Raw genomic sequence first — 14,203 nt, forward strand, 5'->3', positions numbered from 1 at the left:
GCTTCGTGAACAATTGTATTAAACAAATGGAAGACGATAACCAAAATTCTTAAATAAATAATTTTGTAATTTCAGAACAGTAAAGCAGTATGTGATCAATGAAAAAGAATCAACTTTATGATTTAATACGTTTTATAAGCTTGATGAAATCGATTTTCTATCTGAATGTTAGAAATCGGTGTGCAATGTCCCTGCGCTTCCTTTACTGGATGTTTTCGGACTAACGCTTCCACCGCGCGATTCTTGACCCTCAGCAACCTTACCGGCATCAAAAGTGCTAAACCGTGACGAGCCCTGATCTCTCGAGGACCTTCTCGACGTCATAGCCACCAACGGAATCCCTGAGATGATTTTACCATCCGGATAGCTTCCATTTTCATTGGATGTTTCTTGCTGTTCAGCGTTCTGCTCGTATTGATCGATCAACGATTTAATTTTCTTCAAAGAATTCGAATCATAAGGATCCATTATCGGTATACCGACTTCGTTGAAGTCCCCTTTCTTCCGCATTTTATCGGAGCCGTCAACTTCGTCGTTCTTCGAACCATCCAATTGTTGATTCCTCCTGTTCAATCGTGGATCCTCATAGTTGTCCGGATTAGGAAACTCACGTTCGAAAATCGAGTCCCTCGAGGGCAGATCTTGATCGGTGTAAACGGGATCGTAGTGTATGCCCACGATGCGTTTTCTGGATCTCGGCTCAGCGCTGCTCAGATCGCTTTCTACGTCCGAATCGATGTCCAACGGTGCGTAATCTATGTTTGGATTCGAATTCGTCTTGCGTTCATCGTCACTAGTACCTAATTCATCCTCGGAATCTATGTTTCGAATCCTCGGCTTTCGAGTTTGCGACGATTTTGAATTCAACGAGGACTTGGAATTCGTTCGACGATCGCCAGGACCTATTGGACCGTACTTCAATGGTACGCTCTCGCTTTTATCTTCCTCTTCCTCCAGCGGATCCTCGTTCGGTGATGCAGTTTTCCTAAGTGACTCGTTCGTAACTTCTACTTGAACGGGAACCTCATCTAAGGAGAAGCATACGACAACATTGTTTTATTTCGATAAATACTATATGTATGCAAGTATTTAATTTTCTTCAAATCCTGGTTGAAATATTTTATAAATAGTTTCACTTACTGTCGAGGTTGACAACTTGCTCCGTTTGCTCTCTATCAGCAGCAGCACCAGCAGGATTTCTAATATATACCTGCAATTCAGTTGAAGTTTCCTGTTGCTTTTCAGCATATAAATTCATATCCTCGCAGAAGATCCAAACGAGAATTTTTAATATAACGGACAGGGCTAACAACGAACCCGTTGTGTAGTACAAATAATTGCCTAGATTTGTACCATTGTGAAGGCGACACAGTCCGCTCTCAGTTCCTGAATATTCGCACGTTAAATTTGCAATTACATCGTACAACACTTTCCCTGGCATATATACGATCAAGGATATGAACGTCATGGACAATCCTATACTAATGGCTTTATCCTGAGAGTTGACTGATCTCAAGATTACCATTACGTCCCCCACAAAAGTGGACGAAACCAATATATATACTAATAAAGTGGCAACCTGAAAAATAAATTATTCAGAATTTTAAAGAAAATGTCTTTTAAATAGAACTATTGTAGCTTCTTCTCTATTAGTTTTAACATTAATAAAAGAATATAAAAAAAATCAAGGTAATACTTCAAAAATTATCCAACTGGCATGACAATTTAAATTACAAGGTCCATCTATCGCCTCTGTTGAATTCGTCTTTTCTTTCACACAATCGCACTCGCTGTAAATGTTTACGCCATTTCTTTCTTCGAACATAGTACATCCCGCGTGGCAAGGACTATAAAACGTGTACTCGCTTTTTCTGTCGCAGACCGGACGAAAATCGGTATCGTCTGAGCAACCACAATCTTTGTTACAGTATTGTAACAACTCCAGACTGAAAACATGCGTATTAAAAAAATGTCATTACTTTGAATGTTATTATTTTATTGCGCGCATTACTTACGAAGTGTCAGATTCACTGACGATATTTTTTCTGTCACAGTCAGCGGCAACCAACGCGAAAATGATTCCGCATGCTAAGAGGACAACGACGATGCCATGAATGACGACACTTCTAGCTTCTGGCTTTGCCCTCGCGATTACTAAACCCGACATAATTATAATCAACCCGACTAAAATCGGTTTGAACATGTCTGGAATTAATTACTTAATTAAGATATGTATGTCTTAAATAAAGAAAATATGAAATAGCAGTTTAATTATATAATTGACACTTGGTACGATGATGTCTTACTTGCTATTAATCTCGATAAAGTTGGATCTTCAAAGCCCAGTAACATCCCAGTTGGTTTCGGTATATGATATCGCGATTGCGCTATGAGATTCTCAAATCCCATGAAATTTACGATGGCAGTTATGTACAGAGTGAAAGCCAGAATTTGGCAGATTAATGTTTTGTTAATCATCAGTCTACCCAGCGATGGGAAGAATTTAGGACTAGCGATTTTTCGCACGACTGGTCGAGGAGACAGATCGTATCTGTTAGCAATATTTAGCAACGAGGCAGCAGCTTGCTCGACAACCTGGCAAGAAACCAATAAATTCAACAATTTCATTCTCATACTTACCGATGATAAGAGATAATGTCAGTTTTTTAAATGTGAAAAGCGTGCGACCGGAAACGCACTATTAATTACCTCGGATGGTAGAATTCGAGGATACCAGGAGATTAATAAACCAGGAACTATAAGTAACAGACTAAAAATTGGAAAGCCTAACCACCACGCACCAATTTGTTCCCTGTAGGACTGAATAGGAGTAAACTTCTCTGCATCGATCCTGAATCAACATAAATTCTTGTAAATTATTGACTGCGTAATAATTGTTTTTATATTCTGTATACTACATGTATAAAATAAAATTATATACTGCTTACCCAAGGCAGACCCATGCCAGTATGAATCCCAAAAGGACACCGGTAATCTTCACGGCTATCAGTTCACTAATGAATACAGCCACGTTCTTTTTTTTCGTATTGTCATCTAAATAAGAGATACCTAACGCGTAATACACAACATTCGCCATACCGTTTATAAATTGTACGATAAAAATCACTGTCAACGTAAAATAGCAGGTCTCTTCTCCTTTCGAAACAATTCTCGACGAAGTTTCCAAACATATCTGCCGATTATCATCTACAAAGTAATTTTCAATATTTGCCCTCGTAACGTTTAATACTGCCGTGATTGACAGGAATAAAATTTATTTACCGGAGTATATTGACATGTGCGTGATATTTTTGGCTTCTTCAACGACCTTCGTCTGATGCGTTAAATGAGGAATTATCATAGTAAAATACGAGACACTTTGCAAAATGACAATGCCGCCAATCCACGCGGGTCTATGAATTCTGTCACCCCAATACGCAATGACTATTCCAAAAAGGACGGGTGAAATTTCTGACACTGCAAGTGCCCACTCTACAAATTTAAGGAAAATCTTTAATAAAACACTCGATTATATATATCATAAATTAATTTACTGTTCACTAGAAAATACTTCAGTTTTAATTTAAATGAACGTTCAAGAATGTAATCAAATAGTAGGTACGTGCCCATTGTGTAGGGGTCGAATTGGAACCTCCTCGATATCGTGGGTGTTGCGATGTAGAGATACGCGTAAGCAGCGGATTGAATGAATCCGACCCATGACAGTAGACCAACAAAAAGTCTGCGGGTCGCGAATTTGGCTAATTTCGGACATGGCAGTTGCCTGCAACCGCAATCAAGCGATTCGTGGGGTATCGGATTAGCCGGCCCAGCTAAACCACCCTCCACTTCCGATCGCATCACTTCGCTAAGACCTATGGCCATCCCCTGAAAATAAATCAAGTTCGACGAAATTATGATTCCTTGTATAACTTTTACGATCAATTTTAATGTAATTATTAATTTTACCAATATGTACTATCCTGAATTATTACTAATTAAAGATCAACGATATTCCTACTAACTGCAGTGTCCGTATTATATGTACCACTGCAACCATTAATTGCAGATATTGTAACCGCTTATTACACGTATCTAATACCTTACACCTTATGTGTCATGGTGAATCACTTGATGACGTTTATCAACGATTCATGAACTCTCTATTACTATCCTGTTCATCGAAACATCACACGCGTGACAGTTATTTGTCTATTAAGAAATAGAAGAGACACTACCCTTAACTATTTCGGCGAATCACAGTTTGATAATTTACTTACTTTTTCGAGGATTCAATCAATCGACACTTTTCTCTTTCACTCCACTATTAAGCACGCCGAGTACTGTATCGATGCAACCGCGAAAATCGATGAACAATCACATGATTGTTTCATAAATGGAATTCCGATCGTTCTATCGTCAATTGCACAATTGTGTTATTTCCACCGTTTCACGAAAAAAAAAATAATTACTATTAAAGAGGGACTCTTGACTAACGTAACACCCGAGAGGCGAGGCACGTATAGTCGACGAACCCACACACGTTATCTTATTACAGATATGCTACTCAGATATCTCCGATAAAGGTAGACTGTAATATACGCGTGTGCTACAATGGGAGTCGGTAATGCTCACACCTCGAATCGCACAAGAAAAATATTTACGGGACGTATTATGTGGTGATTATAAACTGAGCGATATTCTATAAGTCCAATATTTAATTAGACGAACCATTCGATGGGTACCGTAAGTGGAAGTCATTATTCGTATAGTTGTAGGGTTTATTGTGTGAGTTAAGAAGATACATTGAAATGCAATAGTCTATAGACGTATGTGTTTTGAGTCAGTAATAGCATATATAGATAATCTTTTTGTATTTATTTATGGTATCTTAGTTCTGCGATATTAGATGTGTGAGTTCATAGACTTGTTCATTATCCTATATTTAATCTTAAATCTTAAGTAATATTATTTTAAATAATGAGCAATGTAAAAAAATTGAACTGTTAATAAAAATTATAGATGACATCAAACTGTATTGTTACGTATTTAATTCTTGAATTATGACATTTCCAGTTTCGATTAATTCTTAGAATGAAAGATAACACTTATCAGTGTTCGACACCAGATTACTGTAGAGTCCAGGAATTAACTGAATTCCCGCAGTAAATCCCCATTATTAAAACCTTTCCAATCTCATTAAAATTATTTTATAAAATGTACAACGTTTTATATTTACTCAAGCTACATCCTAGAGAAAGGACCAATTTGATTTCGTTGTTTGAAATCTCGAGCACGAGTTAATGTCAAAGTGAAATCGTGTAATTTAAAAAATAACGCAGGCCAGAGTCGCTCGAGCTTGGCCAAGGTCTAACGCCACGGCAAAGGAGTTAGCACGCTTAAGCACACTTAAGTCGTTGCCATAAGAAAATGACGAATGCCAATTAGCATATGAAAAGCTTCCCCCGTTCGCCAGTTCGGTCGCTCAGGCCAACGCTCGATCGTTCCTCCCAGGGGGCTACCGCTTCCATTCCATCGGGAACGCTTGGCAGGGCGATCACGTTTTTGAATATTAAGGGCAGGATTACACCGAGGGCTTAACGCGCGAAATTTAGTCCGACGGAGCCAGAAACGAAAAGAAATCACCCTTAAGACCCACGGTCCCGTGGAGGCGCGGGGACGAGAATCGGAGGACCAGCTAGGAACGTATGACCTCTTCTTCAGCTTCTCGACCTCTTCTTCGTCACTCGAGGTTATGCATCATCGTTTTAGAAGGTGACACTTCGACATTGCTACTTAATGATAAATGAATCAGTTCCTGGGAAGAAAATCGATTAATCAGTTCAATAACGAGACGTGACAATAAAACTTGTTAAAAAGCACTCTAGATTTTCAATAGAAGTGTCAATACAAATCTTTCGTAAATTTATTTAATGTACAGTTTTACTAAATTCCTTCAGTGACATCAAATGTATAAAAATCGTCGAGATGGATGAACGTTTGAAAATATTAATAGTAAATAATTTGATACGTGTATACTTCGGGTTCTATAGATATAGATAGCCTAAACGGTAACAGTAGCGATAGGTGGGTATGCAATATGCGCGTGAATAACGATCGCGCAACGCCCGGGACAGGATACGCTATAACTAAAATATATAAATGTAGTTATACACGCGCGTATGTAAGTACACCTATAGATATCTCGCACAGTCAGGATGCCGGCTTTCCATTAGCAGAGTAAGTGACCACCGGTCGCATTTTCTTTGATGTCAGTTAATTTACTAATAACATCGTTCCGCGGGCTACTTCTCGTTCACCCTCTAAATATTTGTATCGCCAACATATCGACTTGTCCTCTTGTAATTAAGCTACATTATTATTTGAGTGAAAGCAGGCGGGAAAAAGGACCCGACCCGAGCCCGAGTTCCTCTTAAAATAAGCTTTTCATCAACTACGTCGTCAAACTGGAAAGCGGATCCCCCATTGGAGAATCTCTGGTTATAACAAGAAAGGAAAATCTGATTTATTAGTTAATACTCGATACAGGCGATTCAAATCGCAAAAAGGAAAGAACTTCTGAATGAATTTAGGATACCATCTTGAATGGAATAAGAATACCGTACGAAGGGAAACAGCTTCTCTTACAGACGTTCTTACGTGCATCTAACCGAGAACTTTTTGAAAGCATAATTTCGTCCGATTAGCGTAAGATAAAAAAAAAATTGGAAGAAAGAAAGAAAGGGCGCACCCGGAGGGTTGGAAGTCACGAACGCGGTTGCGTCTCGGGAAGAGGCGGGGGAGGAGTACGGCTAAAGGAGGGAGCGGCAGTTCGGCGATCTTAGCGGAGGATTACGTAGAATTAAATCCTGGACGGGGGCGTGCCCCCGTAACACTTAATTTTTCCCCCGATTTTTTAATCTCCCGGTAAATATCGTCTCGCTCGCTTTCCCCCGCCGCCGCTACCCCCCTTTCCTCAACTGGTCGGCCGCGTCTTACGCGCTCTCTCTTACCATCGTCAAAGGAGAACCCATTTAAAAACCTCATCAATGCTTAAGCCTCCGCGCTACCATAGGAACTAATCCCTCCTATTTTAACGCAGAACGGAGGTGAGAGAGAAAGGTACCGAAGATGTTCGAGGAAAAACGAGTGTGAGGGAGAGCAAGGGAATCGGTACGCGCTTTTAAAAGTAAGACTCCGCCTTTATTAGTAGATACAACAGTTTTATTTCCACCGAAAAAAGCAAAGGAAAGGATCCGCGGCCTGGCCCCCACGATCTCTTTCCCACCCGCTTTCTTCGCGTTCTTAAACTCGAACGACGCCCTCATCTCCGCGAAACGAGCTTACCCCGACGCTACGACCTTTTAGACACACCTAATTGGTGGTCTCTGTCAACCGCGCGCAAAACTGGTAACACGCCGCTTCTGATGCTTTAACGATCGCGTAATCGATATGCTATTGCTCTTTTTACTTGCCGCATCGAGGAAATGCTATTAAAGAGTGGCAATGCCCGTGTAATCGTTGAGATAGCGAATAGGGCCCAATGGGGCTAAAAATAATCGGTGATCGCTCTTTTCAGTGAAATCAGAAGGGAATTGCATAGGACCTTTCTTGTATCTGGCAAATGGAGCTACAGTTTCTGTATGAAACATTTTTCGCTTGGACGCGAAAGAAGCAGTGAGCGATAAGCAGTTATTTGCAATAAACAAAGATTTCCAAAAATCTGAAGGAATATCTCTTGACAAAATCTCGGAAAAATTTTTATACAGGAATTGTAGGCACTAAAGTCCTTTACAAGAAAGATTCTATGAATTTTTCTTCTAACTTCAATATTTAACGAGTTAAGTCCAGTTAATTGGCATTTTATTGGCATTGACAAAATCCGACCATTCCACCGTCGAAATGGCGAACTTTGGACAAAAAATTTTGTTTTTTGCCAATAACTCCTAAACCGTTGAACCTACGAGAAAATTGCATACAACCTTTTTTGTAGAGGACGACGAGATCTACAATTTCTATATAAAAGTTCTTCGCTAGCATCAACAGTTTACGAGTTATTGACGAAAAACGAAAAAGCAGTTTTTTGCAAATTACTCGTAAACTATTGACCCTAGCCAAAAAATTTTATACAGAAATTGTAGATCTCGTCGTCCTCTACAAAATGGTCATATAAATGTTTCCGTATCTCCAACGGTGTAGAAGTTATGGGCAAAAAACGAAAATTTCGCGAAATCTGAAGGGGTACCCCTTGGAAAATCTCGACAAAAATTGAAAAATTTTTTTTTTGTCAAAATTTCGAAAAATGCTTAAAATAAAAGTTGTAGGTACTGCTATTATCTACAAAAGAAGGTCATATACAAATTTTTTCTGTCTCGTATACTTTAGGAGTAATCGATTAATTTTTTCTCATTATGTTTCAACGAAAAATACAACAGTTGCCGACAGTAAAAAGGATTACAAACATCACAAGTAGGCTGCGAATTTTATACCATCCTTCATAGCCAATAAATATTGATATAGGACTTATATAGAAATTCACTTGTTCGTGTATCCGCACGTATTCACATATGTCGTTTTCGTTAACCGGTTTGCACACATTACATTACCTATTTCGAGTACATTTTCCACATTTCCCACGTACCCAATGTTATGTCAGCAAGCTGCACATATTTTAATAAAATTGATACTCTTTTTTCCACGTTGCATTGCATCCGGCGCGATAACTATTTTCTGATTTTAATATGAATTTGTCGAGAACATTTTTCATGAACCCCACGCGGACAGAACAAGCTCGCGTCGCGACTGTAATACGCTTTAAACTGTTAATAGAGTATCATAGAGGGTGTTTGGCTGCGGTTGAATCTCAAGTGTTGGGCTAACATTCATGATGAAATTAATCTGGCGCGGCCGATCGGGGGTAGCGTAGCCGCCGGTTAAAAAGCTCCCGGCTTTCGTCGATGAACCAACCATCCATCCTATAGGTTTGTCCCCTACTCGTTGACCTCGACCCTTCCACGGGATTCATCCAAATACACGGTCGCCAATCGCCAGTGTGCTCGTACGTGTGTAAACGTCTGGCTTGGAAGTCCAACTTTGCCCGCCGCTGGCCACTTGTGAGAAAATTCGTCTGACAATGGCCCACATGCATGCTAATACGATTAATTGCATTTACGTTTTGATTAAGAACCAAAGCAATTACTTTAAAAATTACTCGGTACTTCATATTCACACTATTTCATTCCATGTGACGCGTTATACACAGTGATCGTATTTTATTAACGACGTTTAATGAATGTCTTCAATGGATGATTATAATGAGATTTATCTAGTTTCACGCTATGGTTTTAATTGTCATAACCCGAGTTCCTTTTTCTTGGAAATTTTAGGAAAATACGACCGAATGTTTCTCATAAAAGCACTGATGAGATAACAGTCTTCTTCGGCCTAACGAAACCGCGACTGGGGGTGAAAGACGAGCGCTTAACATGACAATAGCCACTCAGGGTAACTCATACCACTCAGTGGCGTATTCCCATCGGGGCCAATGCGAAGGTGAACCGCTACTGAGAATTACAAGTCCTTTATGAGTCGCAGATCTTGATAAATCGTTCTTTCATCGCGTTTTCCTCTCGTTAAACTCAGTCGTTTTATAATTTTTAACACATTTCAACTTTTCTATTATTATCACATTAATGATCACAGGTCATATTACCTGTACGATGAAATGTACTTATTACTGACGACATAATTGAATAATGATTGGAGACTATAGACATATATTTTACTTACAATGAAATCGTATTGAAATGTGTAAATAATAGACTAGTACGGTAGCTATCAAAAGTTTCAAACATAACCAGTATTGCATAACTCATACCCACATAGAGTAGCGTTCAACTTTGAGAACAAGTATCTGCAAATAGACGACTAAAGTAGCAATCGGATAAATTAACCAGAACTCCTCGGGGAGTGGGGAGAAAGAGGCGAAACCGTGTTTGCCCCCACTAATTTTCCCTGAGAAAAAAAATAATTACCTGATAAACAGAGTATCAGAAGGAAAACTTTTTTCACGAACCCCTTCGATCCACCCCGTCGCGTCGCAACGCATAAAAACAGGCCGTCCCTTCGTCTCGCGAAAGATCTTTCCTCCTTTTTACAAATAAATATAAGAGTTTTACAGAATCAACACACGTACACACCTACCTATCCAGATCAAACGGCGCGCCTCTGATAATTGGTAGAAATCTTCTCCGTTTCCCTTCGACCGATCCTCTCCCCTCGGGGGAAAACGAGTCTTGGAGAAACACGAATTGTGATGTCGCGTGTACACGTCTCCTCCGTTTGAGGATTATGCACATTCGAATGCGGTATGGAAAAATATGGTATATTTATCTTGCGGTTGCTCTCAATTCGCGAGGCAGTCATAGTTCTAAGAAGTGAGTCGACGTTTTCAGTGGGACGGGGGGCGGGGGGGGGGGAGGGGTGAGTTGTAAGAGGGGCTCGGGTGCAGAGCTCTGGTATCGATGGAATCGCACGGGGTGGTGGTTGTGCACAGTTCAACCAGACGAGGGAGCGAACACCGCGCCGTTGGATGTCTTTGCTTTACGCTTTACTTTTATTTATCGCTATGAAAGACGGAATTCATGGCGGCGCAGCACTGCGGACGGTTCCGCTACAGTCGTCGTCAGACTTTTCATGAAAAAAAGGAGAAAAGCAGAGGATGGTACTTCGCTCCACGCTTGACGATACCCGGTAATTTTCGTGAGTGCGACTTCTCGTCATTAGCTTTTTTAATGAGTTCGCTTTACAAACAGCTTCATTAAAAAACAGAGGTCAATATAAATCTCTAGCTGGACATGTACCATAGATTCGATGTAATAAATAAAATAATGTCATTCAACTCTTTACGACTAACTCCATGTAGAATAATATGTATTTAGTCATCTCTGTTTCCATCGACAAGTGAGAGCCCATAAATCGGACGTCGCTAAATTCGGCGGGTTTCATATGAAATCGCATGGCAACGAATTAGTCCTGAAAAGGGTTGAAAGCCTCCTTAATTTTGGGACGTGGATTCGGAAGAAAAGAAGTGAACGGACGAAGGAAGAAGGGGTTAACTTCTAATTGTTTTGTTAAATGACGCGCGAGTAAGAATCCCTGGGAGGACTTAAGCCCGAAAGCGAGCGCGCCAGCACTGGTTTCAGTTCGTTCCGTCTTCTCTTCCCGCTTTCTTTCTCTCCTCGCCTCCTTTCCCTTGATTCTTCCTTTCCTGTCCTCCCGTCGCCGCGTCGAGACCCCTCCCGAGCCTCTCTGCCGCCTTAATTCTTAGCTTTATTCTCTTCTAAGACTCTCTCTTAATTTCTTATTTCTCCCTCCACCGATTCCAGCCAGCGTACTATCTTACCTTCCGCAATTTATACCCGAGAACCTAGAGAAACAGAGGGAGAGGAAGAAGTGGCAGAGGGAGAGAGAGATGCCACTGAATGCCAGGCTTAAGCAGACAATGCTTCGCTTTCAAACGGCGACTTCGAAGACCTTTCTTTCGCATTAGATACTTTAATTCTTTAAACGTGTCTTTCCGCCGGCTGAGATACCCTCCCACGCTGCAGCAATCTCGCCACCGAAAATATTTCGATCGGCAATAAAGATTCATTTCCCAGAATACTCATATCAATAATCTCTATAGTTTCATAGCAAAAATGGTATTACCATAAAATCACGTATGGGCCCTTCTTAGTTCGTTTACAATAGATTATCTTTAAAAGATATTTCTATGACGTATGATTTGTTCTGAAGTATTAGAAGTAATTTTAGTCACTTTTGTTTATTAGAAATTTATCATATTATTAAAGAAATAGCATATAAGTTTCATTTTCTAGGTCATAGAAGCACTGATACGTGGAAGTGTTATTGAAAGGATGTTACATAAGACGGAAACTATCGAATAACCGTCAAACGTTGGTGTACATAGTTGACAATGAGTTGTCAAACCCTTCGGAAATGTCGGTATAAGCGACCTAGACCCTACACAAGATATGAAACTAACAAAAGACGTCTTACGAATGTTCATACTTGTCTATCTACCAGTACAATAAATTTAATTATATACTGCAATCAATTTTTCATTATACGAAATCAATAAATTAACTGGCGAATGGAATGAATATTTTACATAATTTTATATGAACTCCACACATTTTGCAAGATAAGTCACTTTAATTAATTTCTTATCTATTTATTTAGAACGACGTGATTGTTGGTTCTAAAATTTCCGACCATCTATTTCGACGTCCAAGCATCGAATGTAGTATTTTTGTTCCATGATCCGATACTGTTTCACAGGAGTACAGCGACCAACGTAAACTGCCATAATTATTCGATACCTCTTGACACACCTAATTGGACAACTTGGCTGGTAAATGGTACCGGAAGAGAGCAAGACGGAGGAGATAGGAAGAAGAAGTTGGCAGCAAGAGAGGGTTGCAAGGGAGTGGTACAGCGACCGATACTGACCGTCGATTTCTACAGACCATCCGCGGACCAACCATCGGCTCGTAATGGCCACTTTGAGGGCCCGCCATAAGCTTCCCCAAAGAGACGAACCCTTGCCCTAAGTGGTCTTACACCGACGTTTCGACCAGCCGGATACTTACTTTGCCTATCCGCAATATGACCTAACCTTTTACCCCTGTCCAGCTGTCTTTCTCTGACCGCGATCCGTCTCTGTCTTGAGTTTACCTTCGTTTCCTTCCTATCTCATCTTCTTTAGCCTATACGTTTAATTAATCGGATATCAATTTCCACCTCGAGTGTAGTAGACTTGAATACTCGATGACCACGTGTAATATTTTAAGGATAATCGAATTGAATAACTGAGGGCACTGAAATAAATTAAATAAATTTGTTGTAACATTTATTGCTATTAATGGACATTTTGAGAGTTGCTCAGTTGTATCTATTACGTATATCTTCGGTATAGATACATCTACAGGGTGTACACGGACTGAGTTAACTCCTGAACATTAATATCGTAAAAACTGAATGACACAGGGGTAGCTGATGCCGGGGGTGGGCACGAGAAGGTGGAAGAGCAGAAGTACCGTCGAAACAGGGGTTTCAGAGGCTAAATGGAGGCACTGCAGAAGCAAGGGTTAACTCAATAGAGTTATAAGTGAATTACTTATCGCGTACACCCAGTATACAGACTAGATGCGTTTAGCTATAGGTCACGAATACTCAGGAACGAAGCTGAATTTCATCGACGTGAATAAACCGTGGGGATATGAGAATAGAGTCCGTGAACAGGTTGGGAAAGCGTTAGAAAGAAAAAGATGCTAAGCCTTCCTGTCTTTTTCCAATCGAGCATGCAGCATTGGAAGCTCTTGGCTTCCTTTGATAAAATTTTTTATCAGATGTTCGTAAAATTAATTGTTGTAGGAAGTTATTTAATAATAATAACATATTATTAGTATTTTGAGTGCATGAAGATTGGTTAATGTGTTAGATTTGTTGAGTTAGATAAGAACCAGATTCATGGGAGATTTAGCTTTTTATTCGCAGCCACTTACACTAAAACATAATTCTATATATGTATAAATACGAATATTTCTTTTTCACTGCCCCGACTACTTTTCACGACCAAAAATGTAGCGTTTCTTTTATCGGACGACGGTGATGTAATTAGACTCGATCGTATTATTCAATTTCACTTTGACGGCGGCCTTTTTTAAGGAAACACGTGTTTTCAGTTTATCTTTTTGCCCGGTCGCTAATCACGTTTGTGAGTGCTCCCTCATGAAGATTTTATTTTGAAATAATGCATGTGATAAACAGATTTATGTTTTTATTACGAAAATGTGTTATTAATGTGCAAGATTGTTTGTTATCTGATTAGATAACACATTGTTCATTTTTCAATAAAGTAAATGAAAAATCATAGAAAATCGAATGGCAAAGGTTATGCTCGCCGTGAACCCTTCGAGAAGCCTTCCAGTACTTGGATCTTTGATGGACGCCTGGTTGCTCAAGAAAATTCAGTTAGTCCGCAGCTTTGTGTCCTATCGCGTGGCAGGGGTCGGAGGGGTGATAGTGCTCGGACGGATGTCTCTGCTTGGAACTTAATTAGCCGTCGCAGCCTTAATTACCGCCTGATATTGCTCCGGAACAATTAACGCAATTAACCAGAGAAAGTGTTGCGCGACGT

The 14,203-nt window shown here is 40.0% G+C and overlaps 1 protein-coding gene across 1 annotated transcript; it reads right to left on the reverse strand.

The window, feature by feature from the left end:
* Positions 1–168: 168 nt before the first annotated feature.
* LOC108628876 (solute carrier organic anion transporter family member 2B1) lies at positions 169–3,885 on the reverse strand. The gene is made up of 10 exons (XM_026816806.1): positions 3,627–3,885; positions 3,283–3,492; positions 2,949–3,207; positions 2,710–2,851; positions 2,307–2,595; positions 2,016–2,205; positions 1,697–1,946; positions 1,157–1,579; positions 1,073–1,106; positions 169–1,028 (listed from the first exon to the last, which is right to left on the reverse strand). Exons 1-10 carry the CDS (start codon positions 3,883–3,885, stop codon positions 169–171), a joined length of 2,916 nt encoding a protein of 971 aa, XP_026672607.1.
* Positions 3,886–14,203: the final 10,318 nt, after the last annotated feature.

The sequence above is a fragment of the Ceratina calcarata genome, unplaced genomic scaffold, assembly GCF_001652005.2.
Source record: "Ceratina calcarata isolate Rehan_Ccalc_2016 unplaced genomic scaffold, ASM165200v1 scaffold546.2, whole genome shotgun sequence".
Taxonomy (NCBI): Eukaryota; Metazoa; Arthropoda; class Insecta; order Hymenoptera; family Apidae; genus Ceratina; species Ceratina calcarata.